General features: G+C 41.6%; 1 protein-coding gene and 2 long non-coding RNA genes across 6 annotated transcripts; 2 read left to right on the forward strand and 1 right to left on the reverse strand.

Moving 5' to 3' along the window:
- On the forward strand, positions 1-25,087 carry LOC109416816 (ATP synthase lipid-binding protein, mitochondrial). Of its 4 annotated transcripts, XR_009995995.1 has the most exons (5): positions 199-276; positions 788-886; positions 21,183-21,387; positions 21,515-21,884; positions 23,714-23,901. XR_009995995.1 is itself a non-coding variant. In XM_029856803.2 (4 exons), exons 2-4 carry the CDS (start codon positions 839-841, stop codon positions 23,875-23,877), a joined length of 417 nt encoding a protein of 138 aa, XP_029712663.1. In that variant the 5' UTR covers positions 1-125; positions 788-838; the 3' UTR covers positions 23,878-25,087. The 4 variants fall into 4 exon arrangements, 3 of the variants coding, with proteins under 3 accessions (XP_029712663.1, XP_062700356.1, XP_062700355.1); XM_029856803.2 differs by lacking the exons at positions 199-276; positions 21,515-21,884 and adding an exon at positions 1-125 and having other exon boundaries at positions 23,714-25,087; XM_062844372.1 differs by lacking the exons at positions 199-276; positions 21,515-21,884 and adding an exon at positions 138-156 and having other exon boundaries at positions 23,714-25,087.
- LOC109399550 (uncharacterized) lies at positions 893-3,606 on the forward strand. Its single transcript, XR_002127560.3, has 2 exons — positions 893-2,801; positions 2,874-3,606. It is a non-coding gene; the product is annotated as an uncharacterized LOC109399550 (long non-coding RNA).
- LOC134284883 (uncharacterized) lies at positions 6,211-21,174 on the reverse strand. Its single transcript, XR_009995996.1, has 2 exons — positions 9,599-21,174; positions 6,211-9,541 (listed from the first exon to the last, which is right to left on the reverse strand). It is a non-coding gene; the product is annotated as an uncharacterized LOC134284883 (long non-coding RNA).
- Positions 25,088-27,024: the final 1,937 nt, after the last annotated feature.

The raw sequence follows: 27,024 nt of genomic DNA on the forward strand, positions 1-27,024 counted from the left end.
CCCTATCCATACACGGTCGCGCGCACACACACCACCACCACGCGCTCGAACCGGAGCCTCGAAGGTGCCGCAATTTTCCATCGACGTTCACTGTTCTTCGATAAGTTGTCCGACCGCATTGTAAAGTGAGTAGCTCCCGCCCGGCTCTCTTCTTTGGTGGTGAAGATTTCTCTCGGTGGAAAAGTTACATCAATTTGTGCTGAAAATTTTTCCATGAAAATTCGCCGGATTGCGCAAATTAGTGTTGTTTTTCCGGGTGCACGGACGACGCTGGCAGTAAGGCTGTTGCGGCAAGTGAATTGTGCAATTGATGGAGACGGCGAACCACAGACACTTCATCCAGTGGAGAGGAAAAATGACGGGGCAGCCATCTTATGCAACGACTGTGCGGATCGATGCGAGTTCCGACCGGGACGGATTTTTGCGGTGCAATTATTGCCGGTGGAAGATGATAGTGCGCGAATAGAGGAAGGATTCAGGAACTGGACCGAAGGACATTGGAGATGAGACGATTTGCATTCGGGGAGCAGTGACGACAAACCGGGTTACGTATTCGTTACGTAACGCCCTTTGCAGAAGAAGCTGAATCGTCTTCGCTCGGATGGTAGCCGGGTTACTTGGATGAGACACTCGGACGCGCCCCTTCGCTCTTCGATACAACTCAGTTCACTTGCAGCGCTGACCTAGCCGAGCTCAAGCGTCGTTCGGGGAACCATCGGGAGAAGCCGCCCACCGATTCGCAGTCACAGGAAAATCTAATCCGTTTCTCATTTCTCAATCGATACAGATCCTTCGGAGGTACCAGATCGTCAATACCGATACAAAAAACAGCTTCAAAATGTTCGTCTCGTCAGCTGCTCGTATTGCCCCAGTCGCCCGCAACCTGGTAAGTGACCGCCGGCCAATCCAAGCAATCCAGATTCCGGTGTGAAAATTCCCCCAAGTTAGAAGCCTGCTGCGATTGGTTACATAACGATAGTGAAAAATGAAGTTGGAACGGTTTCTCAGTTCAGTGAGTGAAAAATTTTCGCGTTACATAATTGGTGCTCAGCCGTCAAGATTTGACAGCTCGGTTTTTCTCAAGGCTGTGTTACCTCGGAGACCGAATCCCGGAGAAGCCGATTCAAGAAATTCTTGGTTCCGGATGATGTGTAATCCTACAGCGAGAGTTCCAGTTCAAGAGATGTTGGTGATTTTTTCTCCGCAACTAGTGTTATGCAACTTGTCCATGTGAGCTAAATGTAATCCCACTGGTTTCGGGAAATCTAGCTTGGCATCAGGGAAACTATCCGGAAGTTCTTGTTCCGTTGAATAACTTTGCTGAAGACAACATCCTTTCAAGCTACGAAATGTATCCGTGCATCAAATAAGCTCAAATTTTCAGAGGCTCATATTTAGTGACCAATACTTCCAGCATCCCATCCAAATTTCAACTCCAGATATCTATGAAAGAGGACTACCTAAATTTCTTGGGCAACTTTGAAGACCTGCTGCGGATTCGGTACAAGCTGTTGGGTTGGGAGTTTTCGTGTTCCAGTCTTTGATTTTCAAGGTCCAAGAAGAGGATATCGACTCAGCTATTAAATGCCATGCTCTATCAGCCTTGAGAGCATATTTCCTGATCGTAAAGGACCTCACCAGGTGTCGAACAAAGAGGTTGTCCAACGAAAACTTAACTTGAGAAGCTCTAGTTTGATGGAGTACTTCAAGTAGTACAAACCTTGGATTACTCAACATTGGCAATTGTCCAACTTTTTTGGTCTTTGCTAGAGAAGAAGCATTAGATATGACGCTCTTCTCGAACAGAATTGGTCACGAATTGAGTAATCGGCATACGTCGGATTAGGAATCTATTGCTGACCATCATTACATCTACACTGTGATGCATAATTGATCGGACAAACGTCGATTTTCATACAAAATGGCCAAGTTTGAGATGCTGTAACTATGGTTTGCTATGGTGGATTGAGCTCATTTTTTGACACGAAACAACATACCAAAATGCTGAAATTTACGAATACGGAGTACACATTGTTTTCGTTCACAGATCTGGGCGTGTCAAGGCGTTCTAAATGTGCAAAAGTGATCAGTGTCCGATCACTTTTGCACATTTTGAACGCTTTGCTACGCCCAGATCTGTGAACGGAATCATTTTGTACATCGCACACGTAAAATTCAGCATATTGGTACTTCCGCGTCAAAAACTGAACTCAATCCAGCAAAGAATCCCCTTGTTATGGCTAGTTTCCACTGCGTACGTACTGTGCAAAAAGATAGGACAAGTAATGGTCAAGTAATGATTCCGCTTCAAAATTACTTGTGCAGTTCGCAGATGGCAAGTAAAGCGCTGTTTGTAGATCAGAAGGAATTTCTCAGCCTATCTTGATGCATGGGAAATTCCTTGCCTGAATTGCTCAAGAAACCGGTTTTTCTTTCATCGCAGTACGCAGTTGCGAAGCAATGACAATTCAAATGGCAGTCACCGTAGAAAGTTTCTGCCAGGAATCGCTCAAGAAGTTTCTTGAGAAATTCCTTTTGAACTCGAAACTGCCAGGCTTATTCTGCTCGGCGTGTGACGTGACAAAAGTCGTGTCGCATGTGTCACCCGATTCCCGTAGGCGGATGCGGTGACAAGAGTCGGTGTGGGTGAACACCGATGAACTCTCACCGCATTCTCACAGTCGCTTCAGATCGACAGTTGTCGCATCCAAGTGATGTTTTGATGTGAGATTTGTCGTGACCTCAGCAGGTGGCGAGAGCACAGTCGAAACAAGTTAAACGCAAATTAATGGACGTGGTCGGTAAGTATTTTTGTAAATTTAGCTAAATCTAGTTATTTTTTCGATAATAAAGTTATTTCATGTGTTTTTTAGATGGAAAGGCACATCGTCCAACCGACTGCCGGCGGGTGCATGCAGTGGGTACCAGTTGAACTCCATGCAGCCCCTGCTAATTCCTACATCGCGAAAGAAAATTCGTCAACATTGAGGAACCAGGAAGATTTTTCCCGGAAGCATCCCCTGACTATTGTTTGAAATCAATACCTCGTGCAGGCCCAGTTAACAGCGAAAATTCGGAAGATACCCTAGGTTCTAAAGCAATCGCTCAACGAACAACACCGGAATAGTAAAAGTTAACTCAGCATCGTGGTGCGAGCTACCGTTTTCCTAGAGGAGGTGACCGAGAGAAGCACGCCCGTTCTGCGCCGAAGAGTTTCCGACAGGAACTGAAACGGATACAGGTTCAGTGCCAGGATCATACGGTGCCACCCCAAACGGAGATGTTGCCGATCGTGCCAATAAGCAAACGGAAGGCATTTGTCTGATGAATTATTCGGGATCGCAGGGGAATGGGTGGCCGCAAGACATGGTCGGAAGGAGAGTTGAGAAAATTGAGCCTGCTTGTGGAATCGTGGACTTGAGTGCACTAGGAGAGTCAGTCGTTTGTGAAAACTTGAGGTCCAACTGACGAAGAGTATTTATACAAATAATTGAAACTGGAATGAAAAACATATCGCTCATAGAACTGTAATCTTAAGTTTAGCTTTCTGTGTAATACCTACTTGAAAAGCGCATGATGATTCAAAATAAACCTTTAAGGATACTACCTATGTATTTTTCTTACTAGGCTGAGAGTCATAGTGGTTCCGTATTTGGCAATAATGGTTATTTGAGATAATTCCATTCCAATTTTTGTATCATTCAAGAGTTTTAACCTTTCAGGACGCGCGCCTATTTGAACCTAAAACTGCACCGCGCTCGCGTCGAATACGACGACCGAGGTGTTTTGGTGGTGTTGTGCTTTTTACAACGTCGCACGTCCTGAAGGGTTAATGCCAAGATTCGACCATTCTTGCTATTAAAACTTTCATAATAGGTCAAAGCTTGAATGCATTCTAAATTACCACTATGCCAAATAGGGAACCACTATGACTGGTACAATTACCTTACTTATATTCCACAATTTATTCCAGAAATTTATCTTTCTTTCCTTATTTATGGGTTCGTTTAAATTTAAACATTTTTGTCTGACGCGGTATTAAAAAAAAACCTTTAATACATTTTCTTCTAATATTGGATACTCTATCATAACAACTTCAACATGAAATGAAGTACATATACAAACTGTGGTTATTTAAGTTGAATGAGAAGCAACTTAGCGTCATCGTCATCCATTTTTTTTTAATTTACTGACCGAAGATTCCTTTAAGAATTCTTAAGAGAACTTCAAAAACTCGAATCCATTTTTTTTTTCGCGGAAGGATTTTTTTTCAGACTTTTCCTCGATTATTTCTCCAGGAATTCGTTTGAGGTTTTTCAGGTATTCCACCCGGGATTCATTCAGAAACTTCTGCAGAGATTTCTTCTGGCATTTCCTAGCGTATTTTAATGATTTTTTTCAAGGATTCCACCTGGAATTCCTCAAGAGATTGCTTCATATATGTCTTCAACGATTTCTGCGAAAATTTCGTTTTTTAGAATAGATAGTATTTTGGGGAAATTCCCAAATAACTCTTTTTTAAACTCCCAGGATTCTGTAGGAAATTCTTCCAGATATTCTGTCATGAATTACTGCAGAGATTCATCGAATCATACTTCAAAGACACTTTGAGCTCCACTGGAGATCCATCCTGGGGTTTATTCGAAAGTTTATTCACGGATTTCTTTAGAATTCCCAAGATAATCGTTTGTGATGATTGTTTAAGTATGTCTCCCTAAATTTCTTCAGGCATTTTTCTGGTCTTTTCTCCCTCTTCTTTGTGAATTCCAACAGGGACTGTGGTTACTGTGAGTTTGTCGAGGAAATCTCAAGGTGTTCTTCCGGTAATTCTTCTAGAAGTTCATCCGGGGATTTCTGCAGGAGTTTCCTCGGAAATTCTTCCAAAAATATCTCTTAGAATCCTTCCAGAAGTTTCCCCAAGAATTTTTCCTGGAGTTCCTTCGGGAATTCTTCCAGGAGTAACACCAAGAAGTCTTTCAGGAGTTTCTCCGGTAATTTATGCAGGAGATTCTCCGAGAATTCTATCAGAATTTCCTCCGGAAATTTCCCCAGGAGTTCGCCCGGGAATACCACCATAAGTTTCTCCGGGAATTTTTCCAGGAGTTCCTCCAAAAAATTCTTGCAGGAGATCCTCCGGGAAATTTTTGACGAGTTCCTCCGGAGATTTTTGCAGGAGTTTTTTTTTCCAGGAGCTTCTCAAGGAGTTGCTCCGGGAATTCCTCTAGGAATTCCACCAGGAGTTCCTCCGGGAATTCCTCCAGGAGCTCCTAAGAGAATTTATCCGGGAATTCTTCTAGGTATTCTGCAGGAGTTCCTCCAATATTTTTTTCCAGGAATTCCTTCGGGGATGTCTGCAGAAGTTTCCTCGGGAATTCTTCCATGAATAACTTTAGGAATTCTTGCAGGAGTTCTATCGGGAATTCTCCCAAGAGTTTTTCCAGGAATGCTTTCAGGGTTTTTTTTTCAGGAGATTTCTGCAGGGGTTCCTGCGGTAATTCTTCCGGGTGTTGCTCCGATAATTTTTCCAGGATTTTCTCTGGTGATTTATGCAGGAGTTGCCTCGGGAATTCTTTCAGGAATATCTCCAGGATTTTTTTCAGAGCTTCCTCCAAGAATTCTTCCAGGAGTTCCTCTAAGAATTCTTCCAGGAGTTCCTCCAAGAATTCTTCCAGGAGTTCCTCCAAGAATTCTTCCAGGAGTTCCTCCAAGAATTCTTGCAGGAGCTCCTCCGGGAAATTTTCCAGGAGTTCCTGTGGAGATTCTTGCAGGAGTTTCTTTGAGAATTCTTTTAGGAGCTCATCCGGGAATCATTTAAGTTAAAATACACATTAATAAAAACCAAAAAAAAAAAAAAATCATCCGGGAATTACTCCGGAAATTCCACAAATAGTTTCTCTGGGAATTCTTAATGAAGTTCCTCGGGCAATCTCGATTTATTCGTGCCGAGTTCCATAATTTAGATTTCTTTTTCGAAAATTTACGATAATGTATTTCTGTTCATCACACCTTCAACTTATATTACGCGTTGCGAACATTCGCGGATAATAAATATGTACAACGGTTTTATTATCCGCAATCTTATTAACACGGGAACGCGAAAAAACTAAAAAATAATACAAGAACATAGATGAAACTCAAAAGCAACGATTCTAGTTGTTTGGTTGTCCAGTTTTCTCGTAAAGCTACGGCGCGGGTTTCGGTTTTTCAGCATTTTCAGTAACACTTAACGGAATTGCATACAGTTTATTTTCTGACTGAGAAACGATAAGCTTAAAACGTGCGTTATTACGAGTTGATCCGACATAAGCGTGGTTTAAAAAATATTCATACCCGGTATATAATTAAATTTAATACACAAACATACAATAAAATTATTGTATTCTTCCGACAGCCGGCTGGCGGAAGACTAAATCATATCAAGGGTTGCATAGCTCACATCACTTACCAATGTGAATCCAGATCTATGTAACTTTCTATCCCTTCCCTTCCCACTAACAAACTTCCTTCCTGTGACAACCGTGGGGATGCGGAGGTACACACGGTCTCTAGTAGCAACGGATGTCACACCAACATTCCTTCCCTTCCCCGATGACCGTAGGGACGTGGCCGGCGCCGGTACTGACAATATAAAGTTTTGAACCTTAAAAATTGCAGATTGAGGATGGAAAGCTACACCCAGGACCCATCCATTTGGTTCCCTGTGCAATGTTGACCGTTCTGGTCAGTAACGGAGTAGCAACTACGAATTGTACGGTCATCTCATGCTCATGCTTATGCTCAATCTCTGCAGATGTTCCTCTAAGTTTTTTTTTCTGGAATTCCTCTAGGTAGGAGTTCCAGCGGGAATCTCTCCAGGAATTCCTCCAGAAGTTTCTGCGGGAATTCTTCCAGGTATTCTAGGGAAAATTCTTCCAGGCTTTACTCTGCTGATTTCTGCAGGAGTTTTCTCGGGAATTCTTTCAGGAATATCTCCTGGATTTCTTTCAGACCTTCTTCCAGGAGTTCCTCCAAGAATTCTTACAGGACTTCCTCTGGGAATTCTTCCAGGATTTCCTCGGGTGATTTCTGCAGGAGTTTTCTCGGGAATTCTTTCAGGAATATCTCCGGGGAATTCTTCCACGAGTTTCTCCAAGAATTCTTCCAGGAGTGACTTCAGGAATTCTCCAGGAATTTCTCCAAGAATTCTACAAAGACTTTCTCCACGGATTTCTGCATGAGTTCATCCAGAAGTTCTTCCAGGAGTTCCTCCAATAATTCTTCCAGGAATCCCACTGGGAATTCTTCCAGGAGTAGCTCCGAAAAATTCCGCAGAAGTTTGTTCGGGAACTTTTACAGAGGTTCCTGTAGAGATTATCCATGAGTTCCTGCAAGATTTCTTCAAAGAATTCCTCTAAGAATTCTTCTAAGGGTTTCTCTTCGAATTCTTGCAGGAGTTTCTCCGAAAATTCTTCCAGGAATATCTCCGGGCATCCTTCCAGGAGTTCCTCCAAGAATTCTGTCCAGGAATGTTCAGATAAATTACTTAATCCCGGAGAAACTCCTGGAAGAATTCCCAGCGGAACTACTGGAAGAATATTTGGAGAAATTCTTGACAGAGTTCTCGGAGAAATTCTTTTTGGAACTGGTTTTGGGACTTCCCGGAGAAATTTTGGAGGAATTCCTGAAGGCAATTTCTGAAAAAAAAATCCGAGGGAATTCCTGCAGAAGCTTCAAAAGGACTTAGCAAACATTTTTGTTAAATAAATCACTCTTAAGCATTTTTTTGGGAATCCCTGGAGGAGTCCCAGAAGGAATCATAAGAGAGTTCATTCTAATATATTACATAAGATTATTCTTGATATTCTGTTCGAAACAGATTACTCCTAGAATTCTGTTCAATATGTTTCTACATATTGAACATACGTCTTATAGAAAGATCAAAAGAGATCAGACAAAAAATACTTTGGGGGTTTCGCTAAGAGGGTCGTCAGATATTTTCCAGAAACTTCGACGCATGTCTTCAATGATCCACCAGAAATTCTAAATAACTAAATTGTACTACTCTGAAATACTCTTCGAATGGTATCTCTGTAACCAAATATTATCGTCGCACCACCAAATCGAAGTCGTCGCTTGAAGCACATTCGAAGTTGCAGCTGCGAAGTAAATTTGAATCTAGTTTTTCTATTGCGCATTATTAAGCTAATTAAGAACTACAATATGCACTAATTCAAATTGAGTTGCGACATTTCTAAGTAGATAAGTAGGTCACTTCGGATTTTTCGACCGAAAGCAGGTTCTCCAAGTGGTATTTATACCCTTCTTATACTGCCCCCACTCGCAAAACTGTCACATATGAATAGGAATCCCAGCAAAGATGGGACTGTTATGCGAGTGGGGGCAGTATAGGTGACGACGGAAAAGACGAAAATAAACCAGTAAAAGCCGCAAAAGTTTAACTTTTTTTTGTCTTTTATTGAGATATTTCGGCTTCGCAAAACTTGTGTTATCCTCCTGGAGATTCTCTGAGGACTTTCCAGTTATTTAGTACACACTAGTACACAAAAATCCACGTATTTCCTACTTTCCAGGTGGATTTTCACATATAAGAATAATTGCGTAGTCAGAATTAATGATAGTGATAAATTGAAAATAAATTGCAATGCATATTTTGTTTTATTCATTTAAAATTGCTTTAAAAACAGCTGAGATATCTTCAACACAGTCGTTTAGGTACGCTTTCTTCTCTATACAGCAGTCCCGTTTTCGACCACCATCAGCGGCACCACGCTCACGCTGTGTACAACAAGCGTACTTTTTTCATGGTACGCGACGCGATGGTGGTATACTCAACCTGCCAAAATCAAAAACAAGTAGGGGAAATTACCTATTATCGGCCGTTTTGTTCTCTTCGTCTTTGGGGGTTTTTTGAAACCTATTGAACTCAGCGTTGGTCTCACATCCTTCACAACTAAGCTGAATTATATGGCCAAGTTTCAGGAAATTGGCTGACAAAAAACCCCCATGACGAAAAGAACAAACCTGCCGATAATACCCATTGTCACCCTAGATCGAAACCGGAAAATGGGCACAGATTTCTTCACTAAGGTGTAAAACGACACGCACCTCGCGAAGCCAAGGAGGGACATGTTCATGTATACAAATCATTGGCCACATTCGTTCATTCCGCTACCAGAAACGTCCGCAGGTTTCGCACTGTCTTCGAAAACACCATTCAGCTCGTTTGCCGGATGCTGGCAGCTGATCATTTGAATTAACACGGTTGACACCAATCCGCCGCGTTACTGACCATCTTCAACAGCCTTATCTGCCGCGTCCGGCATTTTCATCACGAGATTTGTTCACCAGGATCCTCTGCAGTGCTAAATTTGTCTATCGTGACTTGATAACGGATGCGGTCAAGTAATTAGAACCACGGCCACGGATGTACTTTGATCCGCTCGTGTTTTCGCCAGCACTTTTTCCGTTTTGACGCGGCAGTTGTTTTCCCAGGGATTAGCTTGTGATGGCAAACGATTCACAAACGATGCGCGCTCTAGATCTGCAATTTTGATTTTATTATGAATAAAATGTTTCTCACTCCATGCAGCCGACTTACCTGGAAGAATTATTTATTCAGCAACAATTGGGAGAAACGGCTCTAATAATTTTTACGGTTCTTTCCCGGTCACTATCAAAAATATCAGCAGTTTGAAACAATTTTCCTTCATAGAAGTCCCGCGGGATACAGCAAAACAAGACTAATTTTGTGAACTCAAATAAGGGCCAAACGAAATTATAGTTGCGTCATGTAAATAACGAGGCAAATGTCGGTGTACCGTAATAAATTACCACCTAAGCAATAAAACACGATGAAAACATATGAAATACGTGGCTTATTCTAGAAATTTCCTATTTTACTTCGAAAAAAACAAGATCGAAATACAATTTTAAAAATATTAATAATTGAATACGCCATATTTCAAGCGCTTTCGCTAAACATCACCGCGTTGACAGTTTGGCAGATGAACATCGTAGTTGTTTTGGTTCATTTCTTCTCTCACATCGAAAATGAAGCTCTCACCTCACTCGAGACGACAATCAGAATCGAGTGACAAGAGTCGCGTGACAACGAGGTGAGAATTGTCGTCGCGTGTCGTACGACACGCAGAATAAACGTGTGCGCTTAAGGAAAAAAGTGTAACACTCGTAACGCCTCCCGTGCGAATCAAATGGAGCTGTCACTTTTCCTTGCGGAAAAATAGTCCGCGCTATTATTCCGTAAGGAAAAGTGACGTTTCTCCCCATACTGGATGTGACACCGGAGCTTTACGGTTTTCGGATGTAGAAAACATACACTGTAGAACTGTGGTCTAGAACTAACTTTATTACTAATGCTAAGCCTTATATATATGAATGAATGTACAATACATTCTACCTGATTTGACTCATTATCTTTTGGGTCCCTTTCTTATTATCTCTACTTTGTTATCGCCGCCACTATCGGTGCGTCACTATTTTCATTACAATTTATGGGTCTCTTTCTTGGTCCTTCGTAGAAGATTAGTTTATGACGTAATTGTCTTGGGTAGCAGAGAATTATCAACTATGCGCATATTGCAACTAACAATATGCCATGCGGTGCGCTGTATAACTTAAGGAAAATGACAACTTGAGTTTGAAATGCAAATTGATTGATTCGCGTTCGTTACATTCCGGACCCCGTAAATCTACTAGATTTACAATAATAATTGTCGATAAGCGATTTATTACTTATTATATGAAATGATATTAATATTGTCTTTTTACTTAGGACTAGACATTTGTGTTGAATTTTGGATACACATTTCCTCTATACAGGTTCATTTTTGTTTCTTCTGTTTCATTGTTTGGTTGTTGATTCTCTTCTGAACATCTATTATTTTCCATTTTGTTTACCGTCTCCCTTCTAATGTTTTTATGCGACAAAAAATTAGTTAATGAGTCAGCGATACAATTCCTAAAGCGTGTACCTTTGTACATTCTTCTGAATTGAACTCTTTGACGATGTAAGAATATCCATACTGATAATCTGAAGTATGCGAAAATGCTCCACAATGTCTTATGGACCTTCGAATTATTACCTTACATTGAAGAACTTTAGTTAAACTTTTTACATTCCTTTGTAAAACCTGTATTGTTATTTCTGTTGAACTCAAATTACTTTTCTGAGGAATACAAGAAGCTACATCAAGAAGCGAGTAACTTGTCATGTTTACCTCTGGGTTGGCACAATCAAATGCTATCAATCCTCTAGTTTCGAAACCAAAGATTAATGTAAACATGTATACAAGCAACATAAACGATATGAAGTTACTAGGATTTTTTGTTCTTATGGTTTTATTCGAACGTAGATTGCACATTTCTTCATGATCATCTTGATTCGGGATTAAATCTGGTGAGGGTGCCATCATGGGTGGTACTGGTTTTGCGTTAGCAATAATGCATTCTTGGCAATATTTCTTGACCTTTTTCAAAAGTGACCTTTGTTTAATAATCCAAAACTTTTGAAGAATAGCTGCAATCACGACATTGTCATTCTGATGCAAATACCGTTCATGATATGTCTTTACAATTAAAAAAGAAATATTATGTTCATATGGTAATATAATTGGCTTTCTTGCTGATTCGGGTATGCTTCTTGCGTGTTCCAATCTTCCTCTTGCTCTGAGTATTCCATGATTATCAAGCATTGGACTCAATTTTCGTAAGTTGCTGGATTTTTCAATTTCTTTACCTTCTTTCAGTAATGTTACTTCCTCTGCGAAACAATCCCATTGAGCTTTTTTGAATATCGCGTTTTCAACCCATTTTACATCATCATAATTAGTGCTACGATCAAAATCTGTTTTATTTTTAATCCAATCGGTAAACTTTTTTATTATTAGAGTTCGCTTAATCGTCCTGAATAAAAGAGTAAGGATGTATTCTTTGATGAATGTTTACATAGTTTCTCAGCTCTTCATCAGTTTCCATACTTACTGTCCAGTTTGGCCAATAACTTTCTGATTTTCTTAAAAACGATGGTCCATTGAGCCATAATGATGCTCCCTTTTTAATTTTTGTACCTTCATCAGCAGGGTTTAATGATGATTTTATATATCTCCATTGATCCATTGAAGTTGTTTCTAAGATTTCAGCAACTCGATGAGCTACGAATTGCTTATACCGCCTATGCTGACTATTAATCCAGGCTAGGACAGTTTGACTGTCTGACCACATGACGCATTTTGAAATCGAAATTCTTAATTCTTTCTTTACGGTATTCAACAATCTTATCCCTAATATTGCTGCTTGCAACTCTAAACGTGGTATGGATAACATTTTATTCGGTGAAACTCTTGCCTTTGCTGATACTATATTCACATCAGTGCCATTTGCAGTAACACTTCTCAGATACACAACGGCAGCAAAAGCATTTTCCGAAGCATCTCCGAACATATGCAACTCATAAAACAATGCATTTTTCAAGGTCATACATCTTGGAATCTTAAAATGGGTGACAAGTTTAAGCATATCTATCCAAGAGTTCCAAAAATTTGATAAACTATCTGGTAACTGGCTATCCCAATCAGAAGATTCTTTATGCCATTTTTGTAAAAGAATTCTACCATGAATTGTGAAGTTCGAAATTAACCCTAAGGGATCGTAAATACTCATTACAAACGAGAGAGTTTCTCTCTTTGTAATCAACCTTGTGAATTCCAATCGATCAAGTTTTAATTGAAATTCGATCAAATCAGTTGTTGTATTCCAATAGATACCCAATACTTTATCAGTTGGTATTTCTTTATTCTCGAACCATTTTATTTCTGAAACATGAAGTCTTTCTGAAGGAATAACGTTGGCAAGCTGTTGCGAATTTGTAATAAAATTTCTTAGATGAAATCCAGCATACTGTTGAATATTTATAACACCCTGAACAACTTCAGATGCTTCTTTAATTTCATCAAAGCTATCCAAATAATCATCAACATAAAAGTTATTTTCAGAAGCCTCAGAAGCCTTTGGAAAATCATCCTTAAAAAGCTGTGCATTATAATTTTTCACTGCTTGAGCACAAGCAGGAGAACACGTTGATCCAAAAATCATTGATTCCATCACATATACGCTCGGATCCCTATCGGCCTCACATTGTCTCCAAAGGTATCTTTGTGCAGGCTGATCTTCCATAACAATTTTTATTTGCTGAAACATTTCTTGTATATCCCCTGTAACAGCGATTTTGAACTCTCTGAATCTTAGCAAAACACCGAACAAAGATTTTACTGTGTCAGGACCGGAAAGCAGTGCTGAGTTAAAAGATACTCCTTCTACTGCTGCAGCTGCATCAAAAACAATTCTTGATTTAGGTGGGACTTTGTTTTTATTTGTCACAATAAAATGAGGCAAATAATAGGTGTTTGGATGTTCCTGTAGTAGCTCACGTGGGCTAAGCTTACGGGCATAACCCTTTTTAACAAATCCTTCAAATGACTCAATTGCCCATTTTCTTAGCTCTGGTTTCCTAGCTAATGTCTTCTCCAATATTTCCAAACGTTTGAAAGCATTATTAAAACTTGGAGGGAAACTCATGCTTTCAGTTTTCCACAATAATCCTATTGAGTAATGTCCGTTTTCATATTTAATTGTATTTTTAATAATTGATTCAGCTCTTTCTACTTCTGCTGATTTTGGTAATTTATTAACGACGTTGACTCCAAAGTTTTCAGTAGAACAATAATTTTCAAAAATTGCTCTTAAATCTGTACTTTCATGCTCTCTAATGCAAAAAGAATATGAAGGCTCACCTCTATATACCTTACCGAAAATCAACCATCCTAGTTTGGTACGCGCTGCCATCGGCGAGTTCTCGTCACTTATCCTTCTGTCGGTCGTCAACAACAAATGAGCGTGCTCCATACCAATTAAAATCGTGGGCTTGGCGTTGACGTATCCCTGAACTGGAACATCAGCTAAATAAGTGAACTCCTTCTTCATGTGTTTAATATCCAATGTTTGCGTTGGAAGTTCAATGTCCTCGATGGTCCTGACATCCTTCATTGAATAAGTTTTTCCTCCATGTCCGCGTATCCACAGCTGTACTCTTCGGCTAGGTGATTCCTTTGAAACGTTCTGCGTCCAGGTTAATTCCAGTGGTTCTGACCGTCCATGGAGCCCAAGTTTATCCGCTACCGATTGATCCAAAAGGCTTAATGACGAGCCGGGATCAAGGAAAGCGAATGTTTCCAAAGAGAGGTTTCCATTCTGCAACGTTACTGGTACTATTTGATAATATACCGTTGATTTTCGACTTCCATGATGATTATTGTTAGTTTTGTCCTTCTCCAGATTTTGATTTTCCTTGGGTTTCTCGACGGCTGCTTTATGCAATAAACGATTGTGCATTCCCTTGCAACCGTCTATTTTGCATTCTCGCTTGCTTCTGCAAAACTTACTACCGTGTCCTTTGTTCAGGCAAGAAAAACACAGTTTCAATTGTTGAATTCGTTGTTGCCTTTGCTCAACATTGAGGTTTTTCAATATGTTGCACTTGAACGTTTGATGCTCATGCTTACAAATGTTGCACTGCATTTTTGAAGGATTGTTATGAATATTGATTCTGGGCTTTTGTTCCTTTCTTGTAGGTGGTGCTAATCTCCGTAATGTCGTTGCGTGAGTTTGCAGCCACTTATTCAAATCATGGAGAGTTGGCTGACTGACATTTCTTTGAAGCGCTTCTGTCCATGTTATCTGCATACTAAATGGTAGCTTTGATACTATGTCAGTAATTAACCGATAATCATGAAGGAATTCTGGCTTGGCCAATGTTTCCATTGTCACAACCAAATCGTCCAATGCGTTAGCAATATCGATAGTATGGAGTTTGGGTTGATTCAATGTTTTTATCAGCTCGTTCAATAATTGCTGATAAATAGCCTCCGGTCTCCCATAAATTTCTTCAAGCCGTTGCATTATTCTAGGAACATTAGCAGCCCCTATCATCAAATTTGACACGCTCTTGGCAGCTTGGCCATACAGAGCTTCTTCCAATCTTGATAAATTTTCGAGATTGGTAAATCTACCTTCGGCAGATGTGTCCTTAAAAATGCTATTGAATTTCGGCCATTCACGAGCCTCTCCACTAAATTTTGGAAGCTTGATTAATGCTTGCCTCGTCGCATTTAAAGAACCTTCAGACTGACGTCTGTTTGCCACATCTTGTTGAATTTTCAGCGATTCATTTAGCTGGTTCGCTAAATCAAACTTCACTTTTACGTCCAATAATGTCGCTCGTTCGATTTCCAGATATTCGCATTTGGCGCAAAGGAATCGCTCTTCTTGTGACGGCGTATGCTTAAGGTGCACACAACTAAGGTGGAACCACCTATCACAATCGTCACAAGACACCATATTATCCTTGGTGTCAGCTTCCTTGCATAAACGGCAGTTTCCGTTCTTATTTTCCACGAATTGGAACATAGCTTTTGATTTTGCCATCGCAAATGTTCACTTTACTCTCACCTGGTTGTTTGCTGCTACTTTGCTTCTCTGTTTCCTTTTGCCGGATCTGCGCGTTCACTTCTGATGACAGCTTCTAAAGGTATTTCCAAACCTTTTTGTTAATTCACACACTGCAGTTTCACTATTTTCAAAAATGTCCAATGTCCTAGTTTCACTTGAATTACCACTCTGGGTTTTAATATTCAACACACAAGGTATTTTAGACACGATTCGTGAATATCTATTCACAACTTTCGAATGTTTGCCACTATTGGCTCAAGATTTGTAACAGTTAAATTTTGTGACAATGCACAACACTCAGACTGCACTCCTGGCGACAGTAAACCACGTTACAAAATCAATCACTGTAGCTATTTATTACGACAACTTTTTTATATTGTCGGAGTCCTTTCCACTTATTCTAGTTGATCTCCGCGCGCCGGTATCACTGCACAATTTCAACACAACGTCGCGAGTACTTTCCTCTCTGGTAGTTCACCAAAATGTGACACCGGAGCTTTACGGTTTTCGGATGTAGAAAACATACACTGTAGAACTGTGGTCTAGAACTAACTTTATTACTAATGCTAAGCCTTATATATATGAATGAATGTACAATACATTCTACCTGATTTGACTCATTATCTTTTGGGTCCCTTTCTTATTATCTCTACTTTGTTATCGCCGCCACTATCGGTGCGTCACTATTTTCATTACAATTTATGGGTCTCTTTCTTGGTCCTTCGTAGAAGATTAGTTTATGACGTAATTGTCTTGGGTAGCAGAGAATTATCAACTATGCGCATATTGCAACTAACAATATGCCATGCGGTGCGCTGTATAACTTAAGGAAAATGACAACTTGAGTTTGAAATGCAAATTGATTGATTCGCGTTCGTTACACTGGATCTACTTGAGGAAAAAGGTGAAATTTTACTTGAGCGCTCTACTTGGCAACAAGAAACTAAGCTTTAACCAGAGAGCACTTCGTTGATTCGGTCGCGGTTAAATTTCATGGGTATTTACCTTGCATTGGAACTTCCAAGTGATGATACCGTTGTTATTACCATGTCCTTTATCGTGCATTCGAAGCCTTCGAAGAAGCTTGTCCTCTGCGGTCTATGAGGACCACGGCAGGAACCCCCTGGTCGAATTACAATTAGGCTAAGCTCAGGAAACAGTTTTGGAAAGTTGATTCAATATATATTAACACTTTCCAAAGATGTGTTGATATTTTAGGGTGAACCAGATGTATTTTCATGTAGTCACGAGTCTCTCAATTCGGCACAGAGCATCGTAACTGCTGAATCGATTCAATGGGTGCTTGATGGTTTTGTTGTATGCTATCAGGTATCAGTAGGTCGGCTCCAGAGGCACGTTTTCTCCATTTGGGAAATTTGTGCCATCGCCATGAACACGATCCTATTCATCATTTACCTGACGGAGAAGGGAAGAAAAAAGGATAGGACAGGTAAGGGAATAGAATCGCCATACATGCAAAAGCGTACCACAATAGGTTCACATAGCGTCCTGAAAAGGACACTAATAACGCATAAGCGTACCACAATGGGTTCAAACAGCGCCCTGAGAAGAGCACTGTAATAACGCATAAAGCGTAAAGAGAGCCTATAGCTCTTTACCACAGCGGGTCAAGAACAACAGAACGTCCTGAAGATTCAAGTTTCTGAAGTCAGTTTCAATAATAAGTGTTTTCCCAGAATACTCGGAAATGCAGTTGCGCAAAAACTAGACAGTTACATATCAAATGATACGAGGTTCCAATCGGATCCACAGCTATCACATACAAATGAATCAGCTTGCTGAATATTCGCCATGTGATAGCTGAGTCGGCAGTGGCCAGTCAATGCTTTGACCAGCATGCTGCAATTCTGCTTTGACAGATTTGTTAGATACTTTGCCACCCCTACAGATGGCTCAGTATAATACAATTTTGTTTGACGATATGACTCCAAACTATAGCAGTATTGTTTGTGCTGAGTTGCAGCCCAGGTGCCAATCTGAAGCTTTACCCAAGACTTGGATACCGGAATAGCTGGCTCAGGGCCAATGAAGTCATGTGATGCTCCAGTGCGAGCTAACTCATCAATCAATTCATGTGATGGAAGAATGGTCAGGTATCCATACAAGGTGAACAGCGTTTGCTGAATTCAGCTCCTCGATTTGAGTTCGACAAGCGATAACTATCTTTGGGTTCATTCAAATATTACGTAACGCAAAATTTGGCAATTTTAGACCCCCTCCCTCCCCCACGTAACAAATTTTGTATGAGAGATTTCGAAATTTTGTATGAAGCGTAACACAGCGCTAGACCCCCTCCCTCCCCCGTTAGTGTTACGTAATATTTGAATGAACCCCTTGACCTGGAGTTGGCCGAAGCAAGTGCTTTAATAGCAATCTCGCTATCTGAACAGAAGTATATTACTTTGCAAATCACGTGCTGCTGAAGTGCTGATTGCACTCCGCACATAAGAGCAAAGATTTCGGCCTGAAAGACGGTGCAGTGTCTACCAAGTGAGTAAGACTGATGCAGCCTTAGCTAGGCTGACCATCCGTCCCGTATTTAACGGGACAACTAAATTTTCAAATACTCGCCACTAGTATATTGCTCATGTTTTTGGCTAAATTTTTCGTTCTTCACAGCTAAAATAGCATTATCAACAACATCCACTTCTGTTTTTGGACACTCATATATTTTTTGTTGTGTTTCCAATTTGTGTCCCGTATTTAAACGGGACAAATCTGGTCAGCCTAGCCTTAGCTCACGAGAATAAACACCAGCACCTGCTCGACCTGCGAGAAGGGAGCCATCAGTGTAACATACGATGCCGTCTGAAATATTTCTCTCCAGATATCCAGATGTCCACTCTTCCCGGGAAGGGAATTTCGTGGAAAATATCCTATATGGGAAATTACCTACAATCAATTGTAAGATCACTTGGAGCAAGGACAATTTTGTCCCAATTCACCAAAAGTGTAAACAACGAGGTATGTGTTGATGTGCGGTTCACAGGAGTTTCCTCTAGTAGATCGAGTACCCGTAGAAAGTGCTTCTTGTTTGAGATGCATGTGTAGTGGAGCAACGTCAAAGAGAACTTTGAGCGTTGCCGTGGGAGTTGAAGAGAACGCTCCAGACATCGCCATTAAGCACGTCCTTTGGAGATGGCCCAATACTTTCTTGATTCTGAACTCAATGTGAGGTGTTCAGGAAAGCTTGGAATCAAGAATAACTCCAACGTACTTTACCGGTTCAGTCACATCGATTTCAGAATCAAAAAGACGCAAAGGTCGAACGCCATTACGGTTTCGCCTTTCCGTAAAAAGAACAATAGATGTTTTACTCGGATTAACCGAAAGGCCATATTGGCGACACCAACCCTCAACTACCTGAAGAGCGTTTTGCATCAGGTCGGAACATACCGACTAACAATGTTAGGAAGTCATCGGCAAAACCATAAGTAGGAAAACCGCTATTATTGAGTTGCCTCAATAGCGTATCTGCTATGAGATTCCACAAAAGTGGTGATAAGACTGCCCCCTTGGGGGCATCCACAAACACTCAATTTTCTAATCGCCGCTTAAAGCAATGTCGCGGAGAGATGTCGGTTTTTGAGCATTCGGTAAATCCAATTGGAAATCATTGGAGATATACCATGACTCCGTGCGACTCTGTTCAAGATGGCATCGAAAGGCACGTTGTCAAAGGCACTTTCGATATCTAAGAAGCACCCAAGCAAGATTGCTTTTGAGCAAACGCCTTCTCGATATCGTAAACAACTTTGTGTAAAAGAGTCACAGCGGACTTTCCTGATTGATAAGCATGTTGGTTCGCATGAAGAGGCACATTGGCAGATGAACAGCACGGATGTGATCTTGTACCGACTTTTCGAACCCTCTAAGCAGAATACCCTCTTCGAGTGGATAACTGACACTGAGGAAGATTACAAGTGGTAGTCGAAATACGCGTCAAAGGATAAGCAACATAGGGCGGAATTAAAAGGTACGAAACGGATGTGATGATCGACAATGCGTTCTAACCATTTCAGAAAAAAAGAGGTCAAACTGATAGGTCTGAAACTCTTTGCTTCTTCATATGACGCCCGATCCACTTTCGGAATAAACTTTACAGTATTATCCCGCCAGGATTTGGGAGTATACCCTGTAGCAAAATTGCAAACCAGTAGTTGTTTCAAAACATGTTTAAAATGATCAAATCCCTTCTGAAGCAAAATAGGATAAATCCCATCTGCCCCAGAAGAAAGGAGTAAAGCTATTTAGTGCCCATTCAATCGATTCTAAAGTTATGATACTCCGAGCCGAAGCTAAAGATTCATAACTACAAGAAAAAAAACATCAGGTTCATCCGAAGATGTAATATCCACACATCCGGGGAAGTATGTACTGAATAAACATTCCAAAACTTCCTCATCAAAGGAAGTTAAATAACCATTTGGCAAACGAAGTTCGTTTACTTGAAAATCCTCAGATTTTGCAAGGATTTTGTTCATTCGACTGGCTTCACTCAGACTGGAAACATTGGTACAAAGGTTTTTCCAGCAGGATCGTTCAGCAGACCGAAGAGCTTTCTGGTAGGCCTTGCGGTTGCGAGCCGACCTTAAAGCCTCCGATCCAGCAGAACGTCGTCTGTTCCAACCCTTTCTACATTGTTTCCTGAGCTTCGCCAGATCAGAGTTCCACCGAGGGGTTCCTCTTGTGGTCTTCACAGGCCGCAGAGGGCAAGCTTCTTCAAAAGCTGCCATGATGAAGGAGACGTTGTAATATCAACGAAATCACTTGGAGTGACAATGGATTGTGAGTATCTATGTTGGCCGCATCCAAATCTGTTAAGAGATTCCAGTTGGTTTATCTGGGACTCCTGAAGCGCAAAGTTTGCGAAGTAACATTTAAATCATGATTTAAATGTCCAAAAAACATGTAGCGATGATCGAAACAAGATTCTTTATCTGACACATGCCAATGGGTCAACACTTCCTCTCTAGGAGATACCATGAAGGGTGGGCTGTTGTCAATGTTAGGTAATGCGATAATTCACTTCAGTATTCCATCAAAATAGAGCCTCTCAAATTAATGTCTGAGCTACCCCGAATGATCTGATGCGCATTAGCATGACTGCCAACAATTAGCGGAAGGCCTTTTGAAGTGTATTATGCGATGACTTGTTTGAAAGCATCCGTAGGGCATGCTTCATTAAGAAGAGACATGTTAGAATCCCAAAATGGTCGAGTTTGGCACCTATTCACGATTTCGAGGGCACAAATCTGATTAACTGAACAATAGACGTATTTCCAGTTGAGGTTCCAACGGATACATCAATAGTGACAGCACATAGATCTCTGATGGTTAGTTCAGAGACGTGTATTGCAACAATTGCGTTGTTGACAAGCATATATGCTCGAGGCATGACATGCGAGTTTGCCATTTCATTTTTACTGAAAGTAGTAAACACCGGGTTTACAGGGTTTCCTAGATAGAGCTCCATTTACGAAAATAAGGTTTTTGAACTAAAGCCACTTGGATTGTACCATTTTGCATAAATCTACAAACATCCTAAACGTGGAATTTTCACCCGGACATTTAGAACACATGCGACTTACCCATGAAAGCTAACATATAATCTTCTTCTTCCCTCCCTTCGCCCACAGGTCCTCAATGGAACCAAAGCCTACCTCCGACCATTGAGCTCCGCCGTCATCAGCCAGAGCCAGACCTTGGCCGCCCAGAACAGCACCCCAGTTGCTCTGCTGCCACAGGTTCGGTCATTCCAGACTTCCCAGGTCAGCCGTGATATCGATTCGGCCGCGAAGTTCATCGGTGCTGGTGCCGCCACCGTCGGTGTCGCTGGATCTGGTAAGTGTCGTTTCAACACCACTCTCTCATAATCATCATCCAGCCCCCACTAACCAACCAATCAACCAACCGCACCGTTCTGGATTTCCACCTATCCCACAACATCCACCCCCATCCGCTCACACAGGTATCGGTATTGGTACGGTCTTCGCAGCGCTCATCACCGGGTACGCCCGCAATCCATCGCTCAAACAGCAGATGTTTTCCTACGCCATTCTGGGCTTCGCCCTGGCCGAAGCCATGGGCCTCTTCTGCCTGATGATTGCCTTCCTGATGCTGTTTGCCTTCTAACAAACTAACTCCAGTCAAGCGCTCCAGTACCAACCTACCATCCAAGTTCGGACAATTCCGGTCGCTAACAACAACTAACGCATTCTTGAAAAGAACAGTCAATTGTCCTGCACTTACCCTCAAGTCCCAGAAGAAGCATGATTCGTAGCACTCCTAACAGTGAACTCCCCCATTAATACGCTTGTTTATTTTCATTAGTTTAAGAGGTAAGGCATGCGTTTTCATTTCACGCCCAAAAGGGCGCCCTTCATCCATTAATCAGATAGAACTACGTTCGTCTAAGGACGTTAAGTAACAGCAAGGAAGAAATGGTTCATCTCAGCTCAGCGTTCGTTACCGGTTTCTACCGGACCGGTCATCTCCCAAAAATAGTCTAGTCATACACGTTCGTTGTGATTAGGTAGTTGCCGACAAAAAACAGGATCAAGTTCAACGAACGTGACGAATTCGTGTCTCGTGAGATCAACCTCCTCGTGAATTCTTCCCTTATGGCGAAATCGATATAACAAAACAGAGCGGAAGCACGTGCAGGTATTACACAATCCATTTGAGGTATCATGTTCTTCCTTGTCGACGGAAGAATGAAGAGCGCCAATGTGTCAACACTGTATTGTTCCAATTTTAGTATACGTCCTGAAATTTCAAACTCTTCCCGGAACTTCCTGCTAGAGATTGCTCCCACAAATTCTTCTAGCAATTCGTCCAGAAATTACATCTGGGAATTCCTCAAGGTATTCGATTTGGAGATATCCGAACTTCATCCAATTTGGAGATTCCTGCTTGAAATTGTTCCAGAAACTGCTTCTGAGCATTCCAACTGAAATTTCCCCTGATGATTACTTCAAGAACTAACTCTACGGATTTCTCCAAGAATTCCTTCTGTGGGTGGCCTTATAGGTATTGCTTTGTAGATCCCTTCAGGGATTTTTGAGAATCTCTGAGATTTTATTCTAGAAAATCAGAGGACCTTGATCTAGGTTATTATCCAGGAATTTCCTGAAAAAAAAAACTGGGAGGGTTTTCAAAATAAACTTCTGAAACTTCTGGGCCTGCCTAAATACTACGTAGACTTCTAGAGGAGGTGCTTGCCAAAGTCTACGGTCCATACGAATTTCGAAAACGGTGTATGTACAAAAGTCTACGAGGGGAATGTGGGGGAGAACTCCCAAGGTATTTCTGATGGATTCCCACATGTAACTCCTGAAGGATTCCGAGGAAGCACTCCTGGAAGGTTCTCTATAGAAACTTCTGAAGGATTCGCACATGGAACTCTTAGAAGATTTTAAGGAGTTTAACTTCTAAAGGATAGCGAAAAAGAACTCCTGCAAGATTTCCAGAATAAACTCCAGAAAGGTTCCAGAGATTCTTGACTTCTTGATAACTTTCAGATGATAGTTCTTGATTTTTTTTTTAAATTAACTTGTGCAATATTCCAAGCAGGAATTCCTGAAGAACACAAATGAAGTCTTTGAAGGATTCCCAAAAGAAACCTTAGATTTCCAGAAAAACAGTCGTGGAGGATTTTAACAAGTAATTTCTGTAGGATACCGAGAAAGGCCTTCTGAAAGATTTGCAGAATTAAGTCCAGAATGACTCCAGAAGTAAGCTACAAAGAGTTTTCAGGTGGAACTCCTGAAGAATTTCTAAAAGAAACTCCTGGAGTATTCCTAGAAGAAATTCCTGTAGGGTTCCCTAAATAAATCTTTGAAGGATTCCCTGAAGAAAGTCTTAAGAAGGATACCGAGGAAGAACTAGAGGATTTCAACAAGGATTTCTTTGTTTGTTTAGTCCTTTTCGCCAATGGTGATGCAGAGGACCGATAATTTATTGGGTGAGCTCGTTCCACATTACTTGCTCTTTTCATTCTATAGGTTTATTTGTGAAATATGATGCACATAATTACAACCGCGACGAATCCAAGAGAGAACCATTTCTTCCTGCTATCGTTACTCATTTTCCAACATCGCTAATCGAATCTTGTCTTTCGTCAATTTCTTCCCCCTTTTATCCCACGAAAATCCGAAAATACCCACAGGTGCCGGTATCGGAACAGTATTCGGTTCCCTCATCATCGGCTACGCCAGAAACCCATCGCTCAAGCAGCAGCTGTTCTCGTACGCTATCCTGGGATTCGCCCTGTCCGAAGCCATGGGTCTGTTCTGTTTGATGATGGCCTTCCTGCTGCTCTTCGCTTTCTAAGCAACCATCTTCTTTAAAAATAAACAGCGTATAAGAAAAAAAAAAACAAAAATCTTTTTAAAGTAACATCAATATAAAAAAAAATCCGTAAAAGTAAAACTTTGAGAAATGTGTGTTGCTGTCTAACAACTTCGAGAGAATTTTCCTCCGAGAGGTGCGAACCATCACAAACACCATCAAGCTCGCAAAAGTCGCAAAGGTGGGGGGCGCCGTTCTGCAATAATAATTATTGCGAGCGGTGCCTTTTCAAGCAAGAAGCAAAGCAAGCAAAAGCATAGAGAGAGATTGATTAGGAATTACCAATTATACCGACCTGCCATCGAATATCAAACTTAGATCCTGTTGCGACGACCGTCGAAGACTAGCCATGAAAAAATTATGCCGGAAAAGCGAAGGAAGTATTAGCGAACGCGTTCGTCGTTCCCCTTGCCGTTAATCCGAGCGTGCTGTGCATTCCGTTAATTATTTCATGGGTATTCCCAAGCGAACCTCCGAAGATCAACATAAGAAAAACAAACAACTAAAAATCGTGAAAAAGTTAGGACAAAAAAAGTAAAGCGAAGACGCTTCAAGGCTCTAGACGTTCGAACCGAAACCGAAACTGCTGAGAAGTGAGGAAGGATTTGGGCAATCCAGAACATCGAAAAGGGATCTCTAATAACAACAACTACAACTTCGAGAAAGCAGTCACCTCCACGGACGTGGCCGGTGCATCAGGAAAGCGAACAACCGACAGAGGTCCAACGCCCTGGCGAAAACCCCCCACAACCACTCGAATCGCTCGGAACGCTTAATTTGGGAGGATTACGTTTCGCGGCTTTCGCATTCGAGACGGTGTGGTGGGATGAACAATAACCTATTGTTTAACCGCCGGTCGCAGTAGGCCTCCCCGGTTGTTACATCTGGTGTTGTTTGCGTGTAAAGAGAGAGATAGGAACTGTGATAATAGGCCACCGAACAACGCTCACTCAATCGCTTTCGTCGCTGCGTCCGTGGAGTGTTTCCAACTACAATGAACATCAACTTACTACACTATCTTAATCGCGTAAATTAAAGATATAGGAAAACGAAAACATACACTACAACAAAATTCGTTCTGCTTTTCAAACAAATTACCAACAAACCATCGCCAGGGTAATTGTAAAATAAGAATCGTTAATAAATAAAAAATGAAGACTAGTTACTGGTACAAAAACCGAGGATAAGAAAATTGGCACTTTGTATTCGAAAGAACGACGAAAGAAATCCGTTTCTGTTTGGAATGTCCACATATACGTGCGTCTTATTCTACTTACTTTCAGTCCTAAGCACCCATGGTAGTTCAGAGGGCCGAATTGAAAGATCTCCATGCTGGGCGATTTCCCGGCATCGCCTTGACTTGTAGCCAGGTCAAATATCTGTAAAGTTTCTTTATTTCCTTGTTGAGGCTACGTTGCCATGAGCCAATGGGCCTGTCTTTGCTGTGATGCCCTGCTGGGATCCAATCTAACGCTTGCTTGCAGATTTCGTTTCCGCTCCTGCGTAGAGTGGCCGACTCGCCTCCCTTTCGCTCTTGAATCTCTGTCCATCGACTTTTGATGAAATCGACGGTGGAGCTTCACGTTGGAGATCCAGCTGTGAGGCCACCATGCACGAATTATATACCGCATTCATCTATTGATGAAGATCTGCTGTCGTTGAGTGTTCTCCGCTGATACACACCAAGTTTCACTGGCGTACAGCAGCACAGATTTCACGTTCTAGTTAAAAATTCGCATTATGGAGCGCCGACTAATCTGATTGTTTTTCCATAAATTTTAAACTCGCAAAGGCAGCCCTCGCCTTCCTGATTCGTGCACCTATGTCGATCTTGGTGCCGCCATTTGGCTACCGAAATATTGAAAGCTTTCAACATTTGCCACTGCTTGCCCAGCTACCGTGAAACTGAAAGAGTTGTCGTGTCAACTAGAGTGTCCATTTCCCGGCCGATTTTCTTGTCCCGGGATTCGGGACAAAATAGTTAGCTAATCCCGGGTAATCCCAACCTGAGACGAGACTCGCGAAGACGGTCTTCTTTTTCTCCACTTTGTTTTTTCTTCTTCTTCCTATCTGTGTTGACATTATGTTTTGGGCTGGTGGTTCAAACACGTACGTGACCGCATCACCTCACATGCAGTGTGACTGAATCCCGTTCACGCACAAAATCATGTTGAGGTGAATTTTTGCATCGCCAACTATCGCCAAGCACAGTAATCATTGGAATAGTTTGTTTTCAATTTATTTTTGAGAGTACAGGAGAAGAAAATGCTGCTCGGAGTGAATTTTGGCTTCAGAATTTATCTCGGATAGCAATACTTGCCTCGTTTTAGGTAACGTAATCAAACGGGCTACAACTGACAGCTCAGTTGGGCTGCATTTGACGTTGCTTTTTTTCCTCTTCGCGAGTCTCGTCTCAGATCCCAACTGGTTTGGTTGAAAGCGCAGAGTAAACTAATCTTTATTGTCAATTCAAATTCTTAAGCCTACTATGATTAGCGCTTTAACCACCGAGTTGCTTCGATTTCCATCACTCCTCCTCAAGCTCGGCAGGTTGTAGACCAATTCTCTGTCACATCTTCACGCGTGCTAACGGTTTCGTCAAACCATCGGCCACCATCCTTTCGCTAGGGCAATAGCGTGCATTCATGAAAGTGTGCCACATGGTAGCTTTCGGGTTGCCCAGCTCACTGATCCTCCTAGACTGAAGACGAAGCCGATGTTGGATTTCCGATCTGCTTGTCGACTTACGCTTCCAGAGGTCCGGATGACCCCAGATGCTAGGATAGGATGTGACACCTGCAACTTCTCTGTCTAATTTCACAGCTTGCTGTCTTGTTTTTCCGCGTTGCTAAGATTATTGGTCCCCAAATTGGTCTCTTTTGGGCTGACTAGTTGTCGTATCCTATCCTAGCCCAGATGCAGGCTCAAAGTTGCTGTCGACTTTAGGTACCGGAGTATCCGCTTTGCTTTTGTCCAGTCTGCTTCCATTGGTCGACTTACTTTGCGACCGAGAATTGAAGCACTGATGACGATGTCCGGCCTCGTGTTTACCGCAATGTACAGAAGAGCGCCCACCAGGCTCTGGAACTCGTCGTTTCTAGGCATGGGCTCCTCCTCTTTCTGCTGTGT

Source organism: Aedes albopictus, chromosome 1 (assembly GCF_035046485.1).
Source record: "Aedes albopictus strain Foshan chromosome 1, AalbF5, whole genome shotgun sequence".
NCBI classification, from domain to species: domain Eukaryota; kingdom Metazoa; phylum Arthropoda; class Insecta; order Diptera; family Culicidae; genus Aedes; species Aedes albopictus.

Coding starts and splice junctions, on each gene's coding strand:
- LOC109416816 (XM_062844371.1), top strand. CDS start 214: ATGAAAATTCGCCGGATTGCGCAAATTAGTGTTGTTTTTCCGGGTGCA. Junction 277..787: donor GTGCACGGACGACGCTGGCA/GTAAGGCTGTTG, acceptor CAATCGATACAG/ATCCTTCGGAGGTACCAGAT. Junction 21,388..23,713: donor CGTCGGTGTCGCTGGATCTG/GTAAGTGTCGTT, acceptor AAATACCCACAG/GTGCCGGTATCGGAACAGTA.